Source organism: Monodon monoceros, unplaced genomic scaffold, assembly GCF_005190385.1.
Source record: "Monodon monoceros isolate NGI ecotype Baffin Bay Population unplaced genomic scaffold, NGI_Narwhal_1 Super_Scaffold_21, whole genome shotgun sequence".
NCBI classification, from domain to species: domain Eukaryota; kingdom Metazoa; phylum Chordata; class Mammalia; order Artiodactyla; family Monodontidae; genus Monodon; species Monodon monoceros.
Window position 1 is genome coordinate 53,511,574 of NW_021703778.1, and position 23,702 is coordinate 53,535,275.

General features: G+C 46.9%; 1 protein-coding gene across 1 annotated transcript in view; it reads left to right on the forward strand.

The window, feature by feature from the left end:
• The window catches only part of ATP10A (ATPase phospholipid transporting 10A (putative)), a 175,051-nt gene that overhangs the window by 115,296 nt on the left and 36,053 nt on the right, over positions 1-23,702 (forward strand). The window contains exons 4-7 of the mRNA XM_029239437.1: positions 16,243-16,349; positions 16,730-16,861; positions 17,870-18,000; positions 20,411-20,663. Coding sequence (XP_029095270.1) covers positions 16,243-16,349; positions 16,730-16,861; positions 17,870-18,000; positions 20,411-20,663 — 623 coding nt within the window. The remainder of the gene's footprint in view (positions 1-16,242; positions 16,350-16,729; positions 16,862-17,869; positions 18,001-20,410; positions 20,664-23,702) is intronic.

A 23,702-nucleotide genomic window follows, 5' to 3' on the forward strand; every position in this document is an offset into this window, starting at 1 on the left:
GAGGGAGAGAACAGGGTGTAGCGTGGAGTTGTGGAGCCTGTTGGGGGCAGTGGGGGTGCCAGAGGGAGCCAGCTGTGTGGGCATGAGCCTGGGGGCCACAGGTGTGACCTGGAGAATTGGGACCTCCCACGGCTGTCCGGCTCTGAGGGCCAGCTGACCAGGATGCTGCTTAGCGGTCCAGGTGCAGTGTGGTGCCTAGGACACACAGGTAACACAGGTAACACAGGCGCTCTGCTCCTGGAGGGGCTCCACTGCTGAGAGCTTTTGGTGTGAGGTCAAGTCTTCTGCTTTGCTGACACGTCCAGCAATGTTTCCTTTGCCCAGCACGCGGCAGCCTTCCCATCATGTTGCGGGGCAGGGGGAGAGTCAGTGAATGAAAAGTGTGAACAGCGAAGGGCCAGATACTGCCTGTCACCTGCTGAAATTGCGGGTACTGGTCTGAGGATCGACTAGAACTTGAAAGTGTTAGATCACCCCTTAAAGGAACCAGTTAAAGGAGAGTAAAAACTCATTAGAAAAATACTAAAATGTCATCTGTAAAATTTGGGGGAAGATACTCAGCCGTCCGTCCGAGACTGGTCTGCTGTGGGTTTCTCAGCCCCTGTGGCCCCCCTGGGCTTCACACATGTGGCACCATCCTCTGCACCACCCCAAATCTCCCGGGTCAGGCGGGCAGAACAGAGCAGATGCTGGATCCACAGACCCTGAAATGACTACTGTGAAGGAGGTGGAGGCAGCCTCTAGGGAGAATGTTCTGTGGACATTCTTGCTGATGGGGTAATTTTTTGGTGCCAACTCTCCCAAAGGAAAAAGCTAGACCTCCTTCTCCTGACTATACCCTGGCCTGTGCTCTCCTGCTCTGTGGGGCCTCTGGACCCCTGTTCTCAGACCACTCCTCACACTCTTGTTGCCTGCCCAAGACTTGGATTAGCGCTGCAGGGGGTTTAGCCCCAAGTCAGCAGCTCTTGGTCCTGCCCTTGGGAGCTACCTCTGTGTTAAACAAGGGTATTGACCAAGTCTGGCTTAGTGCTGAGGCTGGCAGACTCTGGAGCCCACGCTTTCCAGCAAGATAGCTCTGGCAAACTACTGAACATTACTCATCTGTATAATGGGGAGAATCCAGGAGCCCCCTTGTGTCATGGGTGCAAAGCTTTGTCAATTTAATACATGGAAAGCTTTCAGAAGGGTGGGTGCTTAATAAACATTGGCTACTATTATGGCCATTGCTGCTGTTGTTAACATTTCTTTGACCAAATTACTATATAGTAATATATTATTACTATCATACTATAGAGCAGGGAGAGAGACAGGTCAGGAGGGAGGCAAAGGCGAGAACTCAAATGTTCCCTGGGGAGGGGGATACAGTGGAAGAGGAGGCTGGGAGGATGGTTTGTCTACTATGTATGGATCATGGGGAGCTATAGGTGGAGGAGAGATGGGGTTTGGGATTCATTGCATTTGAGGAGCTGGCGAGTGCATTCGGTGGAGTGACAGAAAAAAAGTCTATGTGATAGGAATTCAGGGGAGTAGGCGCTAAAGACACAGGTTTGGGGAACCTCTGTCTAGAGGTTGTGTTTGAGGACGGAGAGACACCAGACCAACATGGGACAGAAGGCAAGAGAGAAAAGGAATGAAGACAAAGCAATCCCAACAGGCAGGAGCAGGATTCCTTGGGGATGTGGTTCCAAAGGCAACACCCAGTGGAGGAGGCCCAGAGGGACATTTAGGAAGGAGGTCTGCCAGATGCTGGACTCCACAGGAACCTGGGAAAGGGGAGGGCCGCACTGTCGGAGTAGAGCCCAGATTATAGGAGATGGAAGAGGAATTGTACTTTCAACCACTCTTTCTAGAAATGTGGTTTGAAAAGGAGGGACAGGGCCAGAGATGAAAACCTCCAAAAAAGAAGAGGGACACTTGTTAGGAAGAGAGAAGATAACAGAAGGCCAGGCTGGAGATCTCCGTGGGGACCTCCATGTGAAGGGATTCAGTGATCCGGGAAAGGGGTGTCCCTTGGCCCCTCGCCCACCTGCAGCCCCTGCATTGCCTCCAAGCTGGCCCTCAGCTGACTTGGTGCCCCAGCTGCCTCTTTCTTGGGAAGACGGCCTCAAGTGGATAGCACTGTGCCTATGGCCGGCTAGGCTGACTTGGCCGCTCAGAGAGATGCTGCCAGCAAGTGTTCCCAGCATGCATCCTTCTCGCTGGCACGTTGCCCAAGAAAGGCAAGAAGGGCAACTCTCCCCAGGTGACACCTCTTCCCACTCTGGTCCAGCCTTGTCATGCTTTCTCTTACTTTTCCCAGCAAGCCATCCTGCCCTGAGGCTCATGCTATAGAGCCCGGCCAGTTCAGGCCTCTGCGTGCCTAAACCTCCATGCGTTTGTGACTTGCTCTCTCTACCAGGTGATATTTGGGATTTGCTACAAGAATGTCAGGGTGCAGACAGGCCCCTCTCCCAGCTAGGCCTGTCCAGCCAGGAGCTCTGGAGGTTGGGTGTTGGTGGCAGTGTGTTAAAAGCTCTTCCCTCCGTGACTCGGGCTGAAGTCTCCAGGAAGAGTGCTGAGGGGAGGAGAGGGGAGGGCAGGTGAGCAGAGCCTCTGGGAGGGGCCTGGTCACCCCAGGTCCTGAGTCCTGCCTCCAGGCAGAAGGAAGGGAGGAGTCCCCAGCCCCGCTACTGGTCCTGATGCTCAGGGGTGGGGCTAACCTGGGTGGTAGAGCTGAGATTTAGACCCAGGGGGTAGACCAGCTGCTGAGCCAGTTCCCTGGTTTGCTGGCTCTCACTGTCTGCTCCTGGTGGCTTTCCTTCAGCCTAAACTCAGCTGCCGCCCTGTAGCCTCACTCACACTGGAGAACCCAGGACTATAGGCCACTGGACAGGCCATCAGATTTCACTCTTATTTGGACCAGTCCATCCAAACTGGAAACTTAGCTTTGCAGCTGGAGAACTAAGCTTGCTTGGGGTCGTACCAAGAAGTCCCAAGTCTGAATTCCAGCTCTTCCCCTCCCCTGGGCAAGTGGCCTTAGGAAAGTTATCCTGTGTTTCCAAGCCCCAGCTTCCTCCTAATTCTGGAGAGAACAGTGGCTGACATTGAATGGAGTGAAAGACACAATGTGAATCAGAGCACTTCGTGCAAGAGGGTGGTGTCAGCCATGCTGTGTGGTCCCATTGGTGTGAAATGTCCACAGTAAGAATATCTTTAGAGGCAAAAAGTGGATTCGTGGTTTGCCACAGTTGGGGGGTGGGACGGGAATGGGGAGTGACTGCCAGTGGGTACAGGGTTTCTTTCTGATGAAAACATTCTCAAATTAGCTGGTGGGGAGCACTGCACAAGGCTGTGAATATAAAAAACCCTGAACTGTACACCTTAAATGGGTGAGTTGCATGGTATATGAAATATAGCTCAAGCTGTTAAAATAAGAGTGTCAGGTTCATCATTATTCAAGTGCACTTTAATGCCACTAGTTTTTAATGCAATCCCTGTAGTTAAGCACTTATGAAATCCTCAGAGACAGGAGCTGGAAATAACATCGTTCCCCACCTCTTCAGCTGCCCTGGGCCCTGGCAGCCCAGAGAGCCGCTGTGGATGGGGGCTCTGGCTGCTCAGGGCACCCTGCTTAGGTCGCTCAGCAACTCCAGGGCAGGACGATGTGGGCTTTGAAGCCACCAGTCAATCAAACATTTTCACTTACTCCTAAAGAATAAATAAAGCAAAGAGGTTGGTTGGTTTCATCATCTGATATGAAATTCCATTTCCAGCTGTAAAGCCAACTCCATTTCTTATCCTAAGTCCTCCATGGAGCAGGTTCTGGGGTCCCTCCCCATGGGCCACAGAGCCTGCTTGACCACATGAGGCTTCAGGACACTGGCTGCCATCCAGAGCCCAGGGTGTGCTTGTTGGGGCATCACCCCCGCCCCACCCCGGCAGATGGCATGCTCCAAGACTGTGGTCACCCCAGGACACCCTGGCAGTTCCCCCAGCCCCCCAGCCCAGCATCTGGATGGAGCTCTGTGTGGGTTTCTATCCAAAATGTCCTCACTCCCAAGGACCAGGCTTTGAGACGAATTGTAACTGCATCAGCCAGACTCTAAAATCAGAATATTTTCATTTTACCTTAGCACCTTTAACTGATATTTACATCTCAAGAAAATCTAACATTGGCACAAAACACAGTCGGGTCATTTCTGTACTTACGTAGATAAACAGAAACCTGAGCAACTCTTATTTTAAAGAAAATAATGCCTAGGACTCGGCAGTAGAGAAGGGGTTATCTCTCCTTCCATCCTCTCTACCTGTGTCAGTCGGATCCCTTCTGGAAACAGATCAGATGCTCAAATTTGAATGTGTGGGGCTATTAGCCAAGGGTCCATTTCTGCAGGAGGGCTAGGGCTTAAGGCAGCCACAAGGGTTAGGAGCAGCTGAGCTGTGGTCACCGTGAGGCCCAGTGGTCCTGGGGGGGTGAGGGGAGTGGTCCCTGGGGACTCATGTCCAGGGGCCGCCTGGGAGGCTCACCACCTTGGTTGAGGGACACAACCAGCCCAGCACTCTCTCCTAGGAGGAGCCGAGACACGCTCCCATCCTCCCTCACCTCTGTCCACGCCTCTGGTTTCCTTCCGACATCCCCGTGGGCTGGACCACCCCAAAGCTAAGGGCCAGGCAGCCTCAGCATTTGCCAGGGACTGGGGTGGGCATGGGGTGCAGGATGGAAGAATATGTGAGGAGCCCATCTTTACAAGCAGAGAGAGGGAAGCACAAAATACCACAGAGTCTCCTGGCTCTGTGGGGCCTGGGGAGCTTAGTGTTAGCAAAGCATCTTCCTGAGGGCTGTAAAATGTGAGCCCAGGGTAGCAGGCCAAGCTCCCCAAGGCAGGACGCGCTGGGCCAACAGGCAGCGTGGGTAGCAGGACGTGCAGCATGGGTGGCCGGGGCCGAGAGCCTGCACAGGATGGGCCCGCCCAGGGTGCAGAGTGGCCGTGTGTGCCAGAGGAAGTCAGAGATCCTGCAGGATGCTCCCAGGAGAACACAGCACTCAAACCTGCACCCTGAAACATCGATCGGTGCCTGGGTGAGAAATGGACAGGAAGGGCCAAGGCTGGTGGCATCCAAGCCACAAGGGGTGCATCGAAGGCTGCAGTAGGGAAATTTGGAAGCCTGAATTAGAGCAGTGATGCACAGAGAGTGTGAGAAGAAGGTGGATTAAAGAAATAGCCAGTGAGTAGCGGATTCAAGATGGCGGAGGAGTAGGAGGACGTGGAGTTCATCTCTCTCCACAGATGCGTCAGGAATACACCTATAGATGCAACAGTTTTCACAGAACACCTGCGGAGAACTAGCAGAAGACCTTGGACACCAGAAAGGACTATAAAGGTCCCTGCATAACTGTGTAGGACAGAAAAAAAGAAGGGAGAAGGAGGAGGAGAGGAAGCTGGACGGGACCTGCATCCCGGGGTGGGGGAGCTGAAGCAGAGGAGAGATTCCCAAATTCAGGGAAACCCCCTCTCCAATGGGGAAGCCCCCTCTCTGACGGGGAATTCGATTGGGACAGAAGGGATGCATTTGAGGCTGTTGGAAGAGGGTGAAGTGGCCAATCTGTGGCAGACGGGACAGAGTGAGAAATAGACAGTCTGTACGTCCGTTCACGGGTGTGCAGGGGGGCTGGGAGCTGGTGTGTGGGGATTGGAGAACAGACCCAGAGCGAGAACTGCTGTTGGCTGTGGGGCGATGGACTGAAGGGATGGAATGGAGGAAATCCACAGCAGGAAATGCCTACGGAGGAAGACCAGACTGCCATGGAAACAGGGCACTTCTACTGAGTCACACGCAGGGGCAGGAGCCACTGTTGTAGCCTCTCTCTCCCCACACGACAGAGCCTGCCGATGACAATAAAAGAAGCACACTCAGAGCTGGCCCTCACGCGCCTGTAGCTGGGCACCAGAAAAAGCCCTCACTATGGCCATATCTCTTGCACCCGTGGCTGCTGGCTTTTTTGTGCATCTGGCGCTGCCAGGGCTCTGCGATCCAAGTAGTCATACCACCTCTGTGCCTGGTCCTCACAGGGACTGACCCAAGAGCTCGAAGGCAGCCTCAGGACTGGACTACTGTGGGTGGACCTCACACAGAGGTGGGGATAAAACCAAAGCTGAACCCCAGGGACAGGGTGGCTAAGGAAAAAGGTCAAAAATCTTTCTATCAGCTGTACAAGCTGAAGATTAAATCCCCACGATCAGCTAGGTAGTCCCTGTGTCTGTGGGCACAGACAATGAGTGTTCCCACAAATGAAAACGGTCTAGCTCTGGCAGCTGTGGACTTTGGGGACAGCACATGCAGGAATCAGGCCAGATCAGAGTCTGAGTGGTCCCCAGAGCACCCACAGCAGGTCAAGAGACCAGCCCAGAGGCAGAGGAGAGGCTCCTGGGGAGGTGGAGGTGGGCTGTGGTTCATGGTGTGTGCAAGGACACTTACAGCGGAGACCCCAGGGAAACATAATTATTACTATTAATTCTATTTGTTTTGATTCATTCTGTTGTTGGTTCTAGCTTTTGTTGTTGTTGGGGTCTTTTTTTTGTTTTTTTTTTCTTTCTCTTTTTGTTTGGTGGTGGTGTTTTAGTTGTTTTTGGTTTCTTGGGATCTGCATGTTTTATAACGTTTATTTTTATTTTTTATTTATTTTTACTTTGCTTTTCTTTGGTTCTGTGTTCTTATTTTTTCTTCTTTAATATATTTTTTTCTTTTTTAAAAATATATTTCCATTTCTACTTTGCTTTTCTGTTGTCCTGTGATTTTTCCTTTTTTATTTTATTTTATCCTATTTTTTTAATCCTATTTTTTGAAATCATTTTTATCAGTTTGTTCTGTTTCCTTGCTTTATTCTTCAGTAGGCACATTGCTTTGGTTTTGTTTTTAGGTTATGTGTTTCTGTTGGTTCTAATCCTAATTGTTTGATTTCGTTTTTGAGTTCTTCTATTTGTCTGGTTATTCTCTTGCTTTTTGTTTTATTTGGCTCTGTTTTTGTTTTTTTTACATATGTGTTTCCTTGTCTCTGTTTTTGTTTGATTGATTTTGTTTTTACCATTTCTCTGGGGTTTTGTTTGTCATTTTTTTAATATATTTTCTATTTTCTTTTTTTTAAATTTCTGTTTCTATGTTGCCTTTCTTTTGTTCTGTCTTTCTCCTTTCTCTTTTTCTCTTTTTTTTTTTATCATTTTCGTTGGTTTGTTTCTTTGCTTCATTCTTCCATTGGCACTCTGCTTTGATTTTGTTTTTTGGTTTTGTGTTTTTGTCAGCTTTCTTCTTAATTGGTGGATTTCATTCTTGGGTTCTTTTGTTTGTCTGGTTGTTCTCTTGTTTTTTGATTTATATGGTTCTGTTTTTGTTTCTTTTGTGTGTGTGTGTTTCCTTGTTTCTGTTTTTTTTATTTTACTTTTTACCATTTGGGGTTTTGTTAGTCTTTTTTTTTCTTTTTTGATCATCTTTATTGCTGGGATGAGCAACTTGCGGGGTTTGGTCCCTTGACCAGAAATCAGGCCTGAGACTCTGGTGGGGGGAGCACCAAGTCCAGGATGCTGGACCAATAAAGAATTCCCAGCCCCAGGGAAGACTAATCACCGAGAGCTCTCCTGGAGGCCTCTATCTGAATCCAGACCCGGCTCCACCCAACAGCCAGCAGCTCCCAGTGCAGGACGCCTCACACCAAACAACAAACAAGACAGGAACACAAACCCACCTATTAGCACACAGACTACCTAAAGTCATGCTAAGGTCACAGACACTCTGAAACACACCACCTGACATGGCCCTGCTCATCAGAGGAAAATGGCTCAGCTCCACCCACCAGAATGTAGGCACCAACCCCTCCCATCAGGAAACCTACACAAGACACTGGACCAATGCCACCAATGGGGGCAGAGACCAGAAGCAAGAGGAACTATGACCCTGCAGCCTAGGGAAAGGAAAGGATCAAATACTGTAAATTAGACAAAATGAGAAGACAGAGAAAGATCTTACAGGCAAAGGAGAAGATAAAAACCCACAAGACCAAATAAATGAAGAGGAAATAGGCAAACTACCTGAAAAAGAATTCAGAGTAATAATACTAAAGATGATCCAAAATCTTGGAAATAGAGAAAATACAAGAAACGTTTAACAAGGACCTAGAAGAACTAAAGATCAAACAAACAGTAATGAACAACACAATAACCGAAATTTAAAATATAGTAGAAGGAATCTATAGCAGAATAATTGAGGCAGAAGAACAGATAAGTGAGCTGGAAGACAGAGAGTGGAAATAACTGTTGCAGAGCTGAATAAAGAAAAAAGAATGAAAAAAATGGAGGACAGTCTCAGAGACCTCTGGGACAACATTAAGCGCACCAACATTGGAATTATAGGCATCCCAGAAGAAGAAGAAAAAAGAAACGGGCTGAGAAAATATTTAAAGAGATTGTAGTTGAAAACATCCCCCAAATGGGAAAGGAAATAGTCAAGTCCAGGAAGCGGAGAGAGTCCCATACAGGATAAACCCAAGGAGAAACATGCCAAGACATATATTAATCAAACTAACAAAAGTTAAACACAAAGAAAATTATTAAAAACAGCAAGGGAAAAGCAAAAAATAAAGGGAATCTGCATAAGGTTAACAGCTGATCTTTCAGCAGAAACTCTACAGGCCAGAAGAGAGTGGCACAATACATTTAAAGTGATGAAAAGGAAAAACGTACATCAAGATTACTCTACCCAGCAAGGATCTCATTCAGATTCGATGGAGAAATCAAAGCTTTACAGACAAGCAAAAGTTAAGAGAATTCAGCACCACCAAACCAGCTTTACAGTGAATGCTAAAGGAACTTCTCTAGGCAGGAAACACAAGAGAAGGAAAAGACTTACAAAAACAAACCCCAAACAATTAAGAAAATGGCAATAGGAACATACATATCAATAATTACCTTAAATGTAAATGGATTAAATGTGCCAACCAGAAGACACAGACTGGCTGAATGGATACAAAAACAAGACCTGTATATATGCTGTCTACAAGAGACCCACTTCAGACCTAGGAACACATACGGACTGAAAGTGAAGAGATGGAAAAAGATACTCCATGAAAATGGAAATCAAAAGAAAGATGGAGTAGCAATACTCATAAGAAAAAATAGACTTTAAAATAAAGACTATTACAAGACACAAGGAAGGAAACTATATAATGATCAAGGGATCAATCCAGAAGATATAATATTTGTAAATATCTATGCACCCAACATAGGAGCACCTCAACATAAGGCAAATGCTAACAGCCATAAAAGGGGAAATTAACAATAACACAATAATAGTAGGTGACTTTAACACTCCACTTACACCAATGGACAAATCATCCAAACAGAAAATAAATAAGGAAACACAAGCTTTAAATGACACATTAGACTAGATGGACTGAATTGATATTTATGGGACATTGCATCCAGAAACAACAGAATATGCTTTCTACTCAAGTGCACATGGAACATTCTCCAGGATAAATCACATCTTGGATCACAAATCAAGCCTCAGTAAACTTAAGAAAACTGAAATCATATCAAGTATCTTTCCCAGCCACAATGCTATGAGACTAGATATCAATTACAAGAAAAATGTAAAAAGTACAAACACATGGAGGCTAAACAATATGCTACTAAATAACCAAGAGATCCCTGAAGAAATCAAAGAGGAAATCAAAAATACCTAGAAACAAATGACAATGAAAACACGACCCAAAATCTATGGGGTGCAGCAAAAGCAGTTCTAAGAGGGAAGTTTATAGCAATATAATTCTACCTCAAGAAACAAGAAACATCTCAAATAAACAACCTAACCTTATACCTAAAGCAATTAGAAAAAGAAGGACAAAAAAAACCCCAAAGTTAGCACAAGGAAAGAAATCAAAAAGATCAGATCAGAAATAAATGAAAAAGAAATGAGGGAAACAATAGCAAAGATCAATAAAACTAAAAGCTGGTTCTTTGAGAAGGTGAAGAAAATTGATAAACCATTAGCCAGACTCATCAGGAAAAAAAGAGAGAAGACTCAAATCAAAAGAATTAGAAATGAAAAAGAAGTTACACCTGACACTGCAGAAATACGAAGGATCATGAGAGACTACTACAGGCAACTATATGTCAGTAAAATGGACAACCTGGAAGAAATGGACAAATTCTTAGAAAGGCACAACTTGCCAAGACTGAACCAGGAAGAAATAGAAAACTTGAACAGACAAATCACAAGCACTGAAATTGAAACTGTGATTAAAACTCTTCCACCAAACAAAAGCCCAGGGCCCGATGGCTTCACAGGAGGATTCTATCAAACATTTAGAGAAGCGTTAACACTATCCTTCTCAAACTCTTACAATATAGCAGAGGGAGGGACACTCCCAAACTCATTCTATGAGACCACCATCACCCTGATAACAAAACTAGACAAACATGTCAAAAAAAAGAAAATTACAGGCCAATATCACTGATGAACATCCTCAACAAAATACTAGCAAACAGAATCCAACAGTACATTAAAAGGATCATACACCATGATCAAGTGGTGTTTATCCCAGGAATACAAGGATTGTTCAATATATGCAAATCAATCAATGTGATGCACCATATTAACAAAGTGAAGGATAAAAACCATGTGATCATCTCAATAGATGCAGAAAAAGCTTTTGACAAAATTCAATACCCATTAATGATAAAAACTCTCCAGAAGGTGGGCATAGAGGGAACCTACCTCAGCATAATAAAGGCCATATACAACAAACCCATAGCCAACATCATTCTCAATGGTGAAAAACTGAAACTATTTCTCTAAGATCAGGAACAAGACAAGGATGTCCACTCTCACCACTATTATTCAACATAGTTTTGGAAGTTTTACCCACAGCAATCAGAGAAGGAAAAGAAATAAAAGGAATCCAAATCAGAAAAGAAGTAAAACTGTCACTGTTTGCAGATGACATGATACTATACATAGAGAATCCTAAAGATACTACCAGAAAACTACTAGAGCTAATCAATGAATTTGGTAAAGTAGCAGGATACAAAATTAATGCACAGAAATCTCTTGCATTCCTCTATAATAATGATGAAAAATCTGAAAGTGAAATTAAGAAAACACTCCTATTTACCATTGCAACAAAAAGAATAAAATATCTAGGAATAAACCTACCTAAGGAGGCAAAAGACCTGTATGCAGAAAATTATAAGACACTGATGAAGGAAATTAAAGATGATACAAATAGATGGAGAGATATACCATGTTCTTGGATTGGAAGAATCAACATTGTGAAAATGACTGTACTACCCAAAGCAATCTACAGATTCAATGCAATCCCTATCAAACTACCACTGGCATTTTTCATAGAACTAGAACAAGCAATTTTACAATTTGTATGGAAACACAAAAGACCCTGAATAGCCAAAGCAATCTTGAGAAAGAAAAACTGAGCTGCAGGGATCAGGCTCCCAGACTTCAGACTATATTACAAAGCTACAGTAATCAAGACAGTATGGTACTGGCACAAAAACAGAAATACAGATCAATGAAACAGGATAGAGAGCCCAGAGATAAACCCATACACATATGGTCACCATATCTTTGACAAAAGAGGCAAGAATATACAATGGAGAAAAGATCGCCTCTTCAATAAGTGATGCCAGGAAAACTGGACAGCTACATGTAAAAGAGTGAAATTAGAACACTTCCTAACACCATACAGAAAAATAAACTCAAAATGGATTAAAGACCTAAATGTAAGGCCAGACACTATAAAACTCTTTGAAGAAAACATAGGCACAACACTCTATGACATAAATCACAGCAAGACCTTTTTTGACCCACCTCCTAGAGTAATGGAAATAAAATAAAAAATAAGCAAATGGGACCTAATGAAACTTAAAAGCTTTTGCACAGCAAAGGAAACCATAAACAAGATAAAAAGACAACCCCTAGAAAAGGAGACAATATTTGCAAATGAAGCAACTGACAAAAGATTAATCTCCAAAATATAAAAGCAGCTCATTATCAAAATAACAAACATCCCAATGCAAAAATAGGTGGCAGACCTAAACAGACATTTTTCCAAAGAAGACATACAAATTGCCAACAAACACATGAAAAGATGCTCAACATCACTAATCATTAGAAAAATGAAAATCAAAACTACAAAGAGGTATCACCAGTCAGAATGGCCATTATCAAAAAATCTACAAACAATAAATGCTGGAGAGGGTGTGGAGGAAAGGGAACCCTTCTGCACTGCTGGTGGGAATGCAAATTGATACAGTCACTATGGAGAACAGTATGGAGGTTCCTTAAACTGAAAATAGAACTACCATATGACCCAACAATCCCACTACTCGGTATATTCCCTGAGAAAACCATAATTCAAAAAGAGTCATGTACCACAATATTCGTTGCAGCTGTGTTTACAATAGTCAGGACATGGAAGCAACCTAAGTGTCCATCGACAGATGAATGGATAAAGAAGATGTGGCACATATATACAATGGAATATTACTCAGCCCTAAAAAGGAATGGAATTGAGTTATTTGTAATGACATGGATGGACCTAGAGTGTCATACAGAGAGAAGTAAGTCAGAAAGTGAAAAAGAAATACCGGATGCTAATGCACAGATATGGAATATAAAAAACGGTACTGACGAGTCTAGTGCCAGGGCAGGAATAAAGACGTAGATGTGGAGAATGGTCTTGAGGGCACGGTGGGGAAAGGGAAGCTGAGACGAAGTGAGAGAGTAGCATTGACATATATACACTACCATATATAAATGGCTAGTGGGAAGCTGCTGCATAGCACGGGGAGATCAGCTCGATGCTTTGTGATGAGCTAGAGGGGTTGGATAGGGAGGGTGGGAAGGAGGCTCAACAGGGAGGGGATACGGGGATATGTGTATCCATATAGCTTATTCACTTTGTTGTACAATAGAAACTAATACAACATTGTAAAGCAAATGTACTCCAATAAAGATACTAAAAAATAAAAAGGAATAGCTAGCGAAGGGGGCAAAATCGAAAACTGATGTCTGTGTGGATATAAAAATAAGGAGGGGAGTCAACAATGGCAGCAAGGGTGCTGGTCCATGTGTGACCAGTCGTTGGTGGAGCTTCGGCCAGCAGTGGAGCAGAGAAGAGACCCAGGTCTGGGTGCTAGAGGTGATGTGACCTAGGGAGGGGCGGCTGCAGGTTGCTGTCCAAGGTCCCCCTTCTCTTGCATCACAACCATGGCACCTTGCACCTGTGTCTGGACAGATGGTTGATTCTCCCCAGCATCTCCGAGTGCTGGGACTTAGAAGGACAGAAATGACATGCAAGACCATCAGGAGACACAGCCTCTCTTGAGAAAGAACAGCCAGGCAGGAGTTTATTAGCTGAGCCCTGTCATGTCCTGCATGTGGTATTTCCCAGGGCACTTTTGGACAGTTTCGATTTGGAAGAGATTGTTTGGATGAGTCAAACAATGGGGACTTGAACTAAAGGAGCTCTTGTACGTGGCTTAGATTAAATGTTAAGGGATGTATCCGTTTGCTTGGGCTGACACAGACCCCGCAGCTTAAACAACAGAAATGCATTGTCTCACAGTTCTGGAGGGTGGAAGCAAGATCCAGGTGTCAGCAGGACTGGTGTCTCCTGAGGCCCCTCTCCTTAGCTTGCGGACAGCCACCTTCTCCCTGTGCCCTCACATCATCTTAACCTCTGTGCTTGTCTGTCTCTGTGTCCAAATCTTTTCTAACAGAGACAGCAGTCATATGGGGTTAGGGCCCATCCATATGACCTTATTTTAACTTAATTACCTCTTTAAAGACCTAACTCCAAATGCAGTCACATTCTGAGATACTGGGGTTAGGACATCAACATATGAATTCTAGGGGGGACACATGTCAAGCCATAAGACACAGGTAGGTGCTGAGGGCAGTGTGATGGGCTCATATTCTCTTGCACGTCTTCCTGGAGTCAAGCCTCATGCCTGCTGGGTCCTGGGCCTATTCGCCCTTGGCAGGGACTTTCCCCCTTAGGAGACCAAGGCAGCACTTGCACTGCCAAGCACCTTTAGGGTGACGCCGTTCTCCAGCCTTCCTCCCCTTCTGATGCAGGGAGACTCACTCAGAGCACAGCCCCCGTTGCCATTTGTATGCCGCCGGGGGCTTTAAACAGGCCGATACACCTGCTGTGATCAGTTCTGGTCTGGCTTGGTCTGATTAGAAAGCACAGTAGTTACTGAAAGGTGTAGGTCACATCAAAGGAAGCTTAATGTAATACCTTTTCTTGTTTCTGTTGAGTTCATCTCTTGTTCTGAATAAGCATGACTGGTTTGATTTAGATGGTTCATCCTTGACTGCTGTCCCGAGAAATGGTTTCCATGCGCGGCTGTTGTGGAGAGAACCGTGGCGGTGGGCATTCTCTCACTCCTGACTCGGGAGCTGGGTTTTGTGTGTAACGTCTCATGCACTCGGGCCTCTTGACGCTTTAGCTGGCACTGAGGTTTCCAGTCTTGAATCTCTTTTTAAAGCAGAACTTTATTCTGGAATTGCCACAAGGTGGGGGGGAGGGAGAGGGCATCACACAGTGTTGATTGGCCCTCCTCCTGCACGTTCCTTTGCATTAGTTCTGCAGAAGAACCAGTGCCATGTTGGTAAATAACAGGCTTGCAGGAAATGCGTCCCCCCAGCATGGTGTTTTGGCCTTTTCTTTATTGTTTAGCTTCTTTTCTTCACCATAAAATATATTGATTTCCCTGGTTGTGAAGAATACAGATTGTGTCTTAGGTTGAGAGGCAACCCCATCCCTCATGCAGGTGACCAAGGTCTGGAAGTGGCAGGAAGTGCTGTTTTACTGGAACCCTTAACGGCTTCTTCTGACCTTCTACCTCTCCAAACTAGCTCTGCTCCCTGGTCAGTGGGCACTGCTAGGAGCTGGTGGGAGGGGCGACACCTGCAGGGATCCTTGGTGACCTCAGAGAAGGAGTTTGGGCTGTGGGTATGTGTGGGAGGGCTGGGGAGGGCTGTCCACCTAGGGTGTGAGAAGGTGGCTTCTTGGAAGGCCCTCCTCTTGGAAGGCAGGTGGCACTGCCTGATTGATGTAGGTTAGGCTGGGCCCCTGCTCTAGTTCTGAAAGCCTCCAGGGCCTCCCCTTGTGACCCATTCATCAGGCTCCCAGGACCTCATCCATCCCAGTGTGGCCCTAGCACACTCCTGACCAACAGGGGTGAGGGTGCGGCTGCCATTAGTAGGTCAAGAGGATGAGTTTGAAAAGCAGTTGCTTAAACGTGGGATATTCTCTGAATCTAAATAGCAGTGAAACCAAATGTATAAAATGGTATCATGGAGTTTACCACATTTCAAATTTAACATGTTAATATTTCTAATAATTGTGTGACTTTTAATAAGAAAAACAGAATGTAGGAAATATTGCTGAAATCAATATGATCCCCTTTTCTAGAGAAATATTTGTACCCTGTGACAACATGAGGTACTGGTGAGGAGAAGTGTTCTCTGTGATGATCAGGACATGGGCAGAGATTACCTGGCAGGGCCTTCCTGGGCCAGCTTTCCAACTCGGTCCCCCAGTTCCCGACTCTGCCCTCTCTAGCTGTGGCCAGACCTTGTGGCATGAAGCCTACAATGGTCCTGGTACCAATTCTGATGTGTGGGTTTTTCCCACACCAAGCTGGGTGTCCCACAGTCTAACTCAATTCTGATGCTATCTTCCTGGGGAGAGCGTCAGATCCCACAGGTGACAGGCTCAGTCCTGTGTGTCAGGAACAGCCGGTCTCGAAGACCAAATGTTAGAACAAAAGATGTTCCTAGTGCTCTGATCACTTAGGAAATTACAAGAATTTTAGGAGCTCTGTGCCAGGAACTGGAGTCAAAGACTAAATGTTAGAACAAAAGATTATCCTAGGACTTCTATTTACAAAGGTGTCAGGAGCCCTGTGTCAGGAACTGGGGGCAGAGACAAAATCATATATTTCTTATTTCACAAAGCCCGTGGGCAAAGTAAACGAACAAACATCAGGCTCTGGAGGGGCTTCTAGAAGCCCAGTTACTGGTGAGTGCCAGCCCCATCTCAGCTCTTGCAAAGGTCCACTGAGACCCTCCACCCCTCCCCTCCCCAGCCCTGGGTCTAGGCCTTCCTTCCCAGAGCGGTGCTGCTTGAGCTGTGAGGCCATGTAAGCACCCACGTGACACATGCCAACTGTTCCATGACAGCATACACAAAAATGGGAAAAAGGCTGGGCTCTACAAAGAAAACCTGCTGCTTCGAGGCTGCACCATCCGAAACACAGAAGCCGTCGTGGGCATCGTCATCTACGCAGGTAGGTGCTGTGTGTCACCTGCCGTCTGTGATGGCATTGGCTCAGCATGGTGGGCTGGCTATTCCTGGACATTGCTCCTGGTTGTTTTGTTTTTTTCCTGATTATCAAAGTAGCATAAACCCATTGTAGAAAACCAGGAAAATAGATGGACGCAAAATGTCTAATAATATCTGGACCAGAAGTGTTCTTAGCATGTTAGCCTATTTCTTTCTGTGCATTTCCCCATGGTGGTTACATAGTTGAGATTAATTGTAGAGCCTACTTTTCTGACTGAACTTATCCCATATGGATCATTGGATGGCAGCACCCTTTTCCAATCCACGGAGTCAGCGTAGCCCGTCCCTTTCCTGCTGGGCACTGACTCACCGCCTCCCCCGCAGGACATGAGACCAAGGCTCTGCTGAACAACAGCGGGCCCCGCTACAAGCGCAGCCGGCTGGAGAGGCAGATGAACTGCGACGTGCTCTGGTGTGTCCTCCTCCTCGTTTGTATGTCTCTGTTTTCGGCCGTCGGTAAGTCTCCTCAGAGGTCACGATGAGTGGGCACTGCTGGACGGTTGCCGGGGGCCCCTGCTGGGCTGTCTCTGTCTCCTTCTGACCCAGTGCTCTAATTAACACACATTTGTCACTGGCTTGGACTCAGGGGATGTTTGCATTGGCAAGGCCACGTTGAGACGTTTCGATGAATGAGCTCCGCAAACTAGTGTTTTTCAAATTGACATCTTCTGGGGTGGAAGAACGGCTTAATCATGCCTCCTGTAATGATTCCAGTGGAAAGAGTGATACTAACCTGGTGATAACAGGAATCAGAGCAGTAGAAGCACAAATGCTACTATTAGGGACTCTGTGAGAAGAGGGAAAACATTATTTGGGTCCCACGAAGGGGCTAGCAGTTAGGCTGTGTGCAGAGTCTGGCGCCCCCAGCTTCTGGTGGCCTCCAAACCGGCATGCTGCTTTGGGAGTGCCTGGCAGGGAAGCGCGTGGACCTCCAGGTAAACGACCTTCACCGTGTCCCACTCAGCTGACATCACACACCAGACAGGTGTGACATGGTCTTGGAACTCAGTGGTAAAAGGCACTGGTATACGGGGCATGAAAAGGGCTCTGTCATCATTTAGGTGTGGGGCTCAGTTGATGAAATAACGTGTGTTGCTGTTGGCTTTTCAGAGTCTGTGAGATGTGAATTTTGAATCTCTAAGCAGGGACAATTACAGGCAGTATTCAGAGCCTATTGAGCCTGGTGTTTAGTGAGGCATTGGGAAATTCCTTTCTGGGGTTTCTCATTGGCAGCTACCAGCACACGTCCAATTCCTGTGTTATGACCAGTGGTGCTATTCAGTACCAACGATGGGAAAGGCCAGGGTTGAGGCAGAGTCCAAGTCCCGGGGCCTTCCTTCCAGTGCTCTGATTGTAGTGCCAACAATACCATGGGCTTTTGCTTTCTTAGGTGGCCAGGCGGGCTCATAAAACCCGATGTACTTGTGTCAGGTGAATGACGTTCCTCTTTGAACTTTGCTACAGGACATGGACTATGGGTGCAGCGCTATCAAGAGAAGAAATCATTATTTGATGTCCCTGAGTCTGACGGCACCTCTTTATCCCCAGTCACAGCTGCAGTTTATTCGTTTTTGACAATGATAATAGTTCTGCAGGTAACAGTACTAAGTTCCATATGACAATTGCTTTACTTTTCTGATGAGAACTTTGAGTCATCATAGTCTGCTAAGAACTTCCCACAAATTCTGCACCTGGGAGGAGCACAGGTTCATCTGACAAATATGTTGCCTTTTGTTTTCCCACCCAACTTATCTAAAGGATCTTTTCTTGGGTGCTTTTCAAGTTAAAATTCTCCTTTGCTATTCTTAAGATTTTTAGGCTCTGAGGGGTCGGTTTTTCAATCATTGGTTCTGTTTTGTTTTTCCACTCAATTACTTCTTTTTATTAAAATTAATTTTTATTGGAGTGTAGTTGCTTTACAATGTTGTGTTAGTTTCTACTGTACAGCAAAGTGAATCAGCTATACGTATACATATATCCGCTCTTTTTTGGATTTCCTTCCCAGTTTCTACTGTACAGCAAAGTGAATTGGCTCTACGTATACATATATCCACTCTTTTTTGCATTTCTTTCCCATTTAGGTCACTACAGAGCATTGACTAGAGTTCCCTGTGCTATATAGTAGGTTCTCATTAGTTATGTATTTTATATATAGTATCAGTAGTATGTATATGTCAATCCCAGTCTCCCAATTCATCCCACCACCCCCCTCCACTCAATTACTTCTTAAAAAACCTACATTTTTTAAAACATCTTTATTGGAGTATAATTGCTTTACAATGGTGTGTTAGTTTCTGCTTTATTAACAAAGTGAATCAGTTACACATATACATATATCCCCATATCTCTTCCCTCTTGCGTCTCCCTCCCTCCCACTCTCCCTATCCTGCTCGTCTAGGTGGTCACAAAGCACCGAGCTGATCTCCCTGTGCTATGCGGCTGCTTCCCACGAGCTATCTATTTTACATTTGGTAGTGTATATATGTCCATGCCACTCTCTCACTTTGTGCCAGCTTACCCTTCCCCCTCCCCGTATCCTCAAGTCCATTCTCTATTAAGTTTGCGTCTTTATTCCTGTCTTAAACCTACATTTTTATTTCAGAATAATTTTAAGGTTTACAGACAAGTTTCAAAAAATAGTACAGAGAGTTCCCATGTGTCCCTCACCCAGTGTGTCTTAATGTGAGCGTATTACATTTCTCTGGTACGTTGTCAAAACTGAGAAACCGGGCTTCCCTGGTGGCGCAATGGTTGAGAGTCCGCCTGCCGATGCAGGGGACACGGATTCGTGCCCCGGTCCGGGAAGATCCCACGTGCCGCGGAGCGGCTGGGCCCGTGAGCCATGGCCGCTGAGCCTGTGCGTCCGGAGCCTGTGCTCCGCAACGGGAGAGGCCACAACAGTGAGAGGCCCGTGTACCGCAAAAAAGAAAGAAAAAAAACCTGAGAAACCAACTTTGGTACTTTGTCTCAAACAAAACTCCAGACGTCATTCGGATTCTACTAATCTTTCCATTGATGTGCTTTTTCTGTTCCTGGAGTCAATTTAGGATATCACATTGCATTTTGCAGCATTAGTTATTATTATTATTATTAGTTCCCATGCCTCCTGAACAATTCCCCATCACTAACTGAGAATTTATGCCCCAAAAGCCTGTGAAAGTGGAGAGGGGCAGTGAGCATCTCTGCCATCCTCCTTAGGGACACAGTGAACAGAAGATATTGGCTTAGCCTTTGCCTGGAAGGGGCGTTCTGCTGTCTTATATCACATGTACTTGAGTTCGTCCTGTAGTAGGTGTTGCATTAACATATACTTAAGTTACCCAGAGAACCCAGTTAGTCTGGATGTGATATTCTGAGCCCATAAGTATCAGTTCAATACTGTTACTCCAGAGATAAAGAAAAAATTAAGCGTTGATTTCATGAAGGTTATTCTTGAATTGTCAAAGCATAACCGTGACTGTTCTTCTCAAAGCCTCTCCCCTCTGCTCTGTATTGTACAAAATCACAGAGATTGTCCTTCAGCATAGAACCAGCCACTGAAAAGACTATCTCTTCTGAGCTGTGGGGTTGTGTCTGCGGGACAGGCAGCTCCTGTCACTGGGAGCCCCGGGACAGCCTGGGTGTGAGGTGACTTTGCTTATGAGGACTCTGACTGTGCCATGTGTTTTGTGTTTCTCTTTTCTCTTTTTCCTCTCCTAGCTTCTCTCAAGCACAACTTAGTAATATGAAAACGCTTGCTTCTATACAAGCCATGGTTTCCATACTTCCAGACACGATAGTGGATTTCCGCTCTGCAGTGGCACCATAGGCTGTCCTAGTTTAAACTCTTTGCCAATATCCTAATACTCTAACAATACTGACTCTAAGCCAACTTGTTTAAGCTCTGAAAGGTACAGTATAGTCCCTACTTACTTGAGGTTGTAGTTATTTGTTGTTTAGATTGGACTAAATCCGCAGTTCCCGGGTCTTCACGGTCATTCATTCTATGTGCCTTGTGTCTCCTAGGTTTTGATCCCAATTTCCTTGTACGTTTCCATTGAAATTGTTAAAGTATGCCAAGTGTACTTCATTAACCAGGATATAGAGTTGTATGATGAGGAGACAGACTCACAGCTGCAGTGCCGAGCCCTGAACATCACGGAAGACCTAGGGCAGATACAGTATATCTTCTCCGATAAAACTGGCACTTTAACTGAGAATAAGATGGTTTTCCGAAGATGCACTGTGTCTGGCATAGAATATTCTCATGATGCAAATGGTGAGTCTGGGGATGGGGGCTCCCAATCTGGGCAGGACCAGAGAGCTGCTGTATCAGAGTTGCATGCCCATGTGCCTGTGTGTGCGTGCGTGTACATATACACACACACACACACACACAGCTTCAGGGGTTGATGATTTTTGAGGGAGAATAAAACAGAAAGGCTGTCAGAGCAGCCCTGGACCAGCATCTGTAGAAAAGGCCCCTCCTTATTGCTGATGGCACCTGCTTCCTGCACTGTCTGCTGTGGTGGGCATCTGCTTAAACACTCAGTTTCTGCCAGACAAGCAGAACCAAAGAGGGCAACCTTGAGGAACTCACCTCAGAGGCACCCGGTCTCTGTCACACCAAGAGGCAAAGAGATGTTTCCTTTGTCACGCATCAGTCTCCTTGTTATCAGATGCAAATTCTCAGCAGGGCACTGGGCAGTTCATGCTGCGTTCTTTCCTCTGGAATATGACCTCCCAGAGGGAAGTGTCACCTCACTTTGGAATTTAGGCAGTCCCTCCCCCCACCTCTCCTTTTCTCATCCTTGGCTGCCTCCCTCTGTCCCCTCTGAGCACATAGGGGAGCCATCTGCTTCCTAAGTCGAGGGGTGCCTGGAGCCAGCTGCCCACCCAAAACAGGAGGGAGTCCCTGCACCACAGAAGTGTCTCTGGGGCCATCGCACCTCTGAGAGAGAGGGCACCTGCTCTGCAACCAGGACTCCCCTTCTTTCCTGGAACAGCATCTGAGAACATCAAAGAAACCTTGCCAGAGAAACAGAAGCAAGTACAGAACAGGGGGACAACATGGGGGCATCAATAGGAAGCTGTTCTTTAGGGGCATTTAGTGGGAAAGATCTGCTGGAAGCATGAGATTTTTGTGAGTTTTATAAAACCAAGAATTATCATGATATCCACTATATCCTCCATGATAAAATGAATCATATTAACAGAAGGCATAGGAATGTGTCCAATTTGTTTAATGTTTTATTTGCCACTCAAAAAAACCGGTCAGGGACAGTGTCCCATCTGCCCACCTGCCTCCCTCTCTGGCTCTCCCCTTCCCTGACTCCCCAGGCTTGTGCAGAAGAGCTTGGGGGCCTGAAAGCAGACCTCATCCTGCTTATAAAGGAGTCAGAGGACCAGGTCTGAAGTCGGCCTTTGAACTGGAACTGAGGCTCTGGGGGCAGAATCCCAAGTAAGATTACAGAAGGATTTTCACAGTTGTCAGATGCTTACCATAAAACCAAAGGGGTCCATCGCCCCTAGAAGACACAGGAAAGCATTGCTGGGGAAGGTGGAAACAGCCAGGTGTCTCTGCAGCATGTTTTAAAGAAGAGCTGTGATCAGTGACTGACGGGCCCCTGGGCTGGCACCCTTCGCAGCTGCTCGCATGGTCCGACCTCTCAGATCTGTTAGTAAAACAAATTCAGGCGGGTTTGACTCTGAGTACTGAGCCCAGCTCACATGTACCTGAACCGGCCACACAGACCATGGGCGTGTCCCTCTCTACTTCATGTCCTGGTGACGGTGCAGGGCCAGGGCCAAGCATCACCTGCTCCTTGTCTCCATCTTCCCCAAAGAGCCCAAGGGCATCGCTGAGGCCACTGCTGTCTGGTCACAGAGCACAGACACACCAGCAGCGGCCTGAGGGATGGCCGCTTTCAGGCTAACGTCTGATCACTGCTCTGGGAGGGTGGGCGGGCAGATGTGCCCTTGGGAGGCTGACACCATGCTCATAATGGCCAAGCCTAGGAGCTAGACAGGCCCAGTCCAGGCTTTGCCCTTCCTTGCCATCCACTCACCACCTCACTGCCAGGGGGAAAAGGGGGCGGGTGCAGGAGTTTTCTCCTGGAATTAGGAGCTCCCTGAGGTGGAGTCCTGGGGTTGGCAGTTACCCGGCCTGGTGGCCATGGGCAGGTGACTTCCCTTTCCTTATCTCTAAAGAAAAGTCTTCCCAAAGAAGATGCTGAGTTCAAGGCCTGGCCCACAGGACAGACCACACCATGGCATACCCAGACGGGGGGCCCTTCTCTTAGCCCCTCACACGGGCCACCTCCTGTTAGGATGCCTTGTGTTGCCACCCAGCACCGGGCCTGCCCTGGAAGTTCTTAAGAGTTGCTTGTTTGGAGCGAGTGGTCCCTATGGATAGTCTCCTGTTGCTCACATATGATGGAAGAAGCTGAACTAACTGGGCAAAGCCAGGAACACGTGTTGAGAGCCCTTGTTAGCAAGAACAGCAGCGTGGGTGCACTTCTGTGATTCACTGAGAGCCCTGGAGGCCTCAGGGACTGTCGCTCCATGGTGCCCCCTAAGAGCCAAGCACAGCATCACAATCACCGTCTTCTTCAGTGGAGCTCTGCTTGCGGGGTCTGAACACTGGCGGCATTCTTCCATGCTGTACAACCCCAGGAGGATGTGAGCCTCCCTGCTGCTAAGTGCTTCATCCTCACGGGGTGAGTGCAGACAGCACCTACTCCCCACCTGACGTTGAGCAAGGAGCCCTCTCAGGAGAGCACCGTCAACACAGCCTGAGAACCGTTATTTCTGCTTGACTGCAAGGCAGATGCTCAATGCGTGATCTGTCCTGACGGCCCCAGTAAGCAGGTGGCCCTGTGACCCTGGCATGAAGGTCAAAGCCTGGAACCCAGCCACCTGCCCACCCACCCCATTCACATGGGGGCTCCCCCTGAACAGAGGGGCTGTATGTGAACCCATCTCCACCCACATCTGACTTTTTGTGGGACGGGGTGGCCCCTTTGCCATCACGCGGGACCTGAGCTTTGGCATCCCGTGGGCCTGGGTACCATCTCAACCCCCTGCCCCTGCATCCCATGACCTTAACAGCTGAGACTCAGTCTTCTCATCTGTGACGTGGGGTTGAGAACATAAGCCCCATCGGGTCCACTGAAGGTGCATGTAAATGAGAACATCCCCCATCCCTCAGTGGAAACCCCTGTCAAACATGGCCTCGCCATCAGACAGCGAGGGTGGTGAGGGCCCAGGGTGCCCTGCTGGATGCCTTGTGGAACCTAGACCCCTCAGTATCACACCC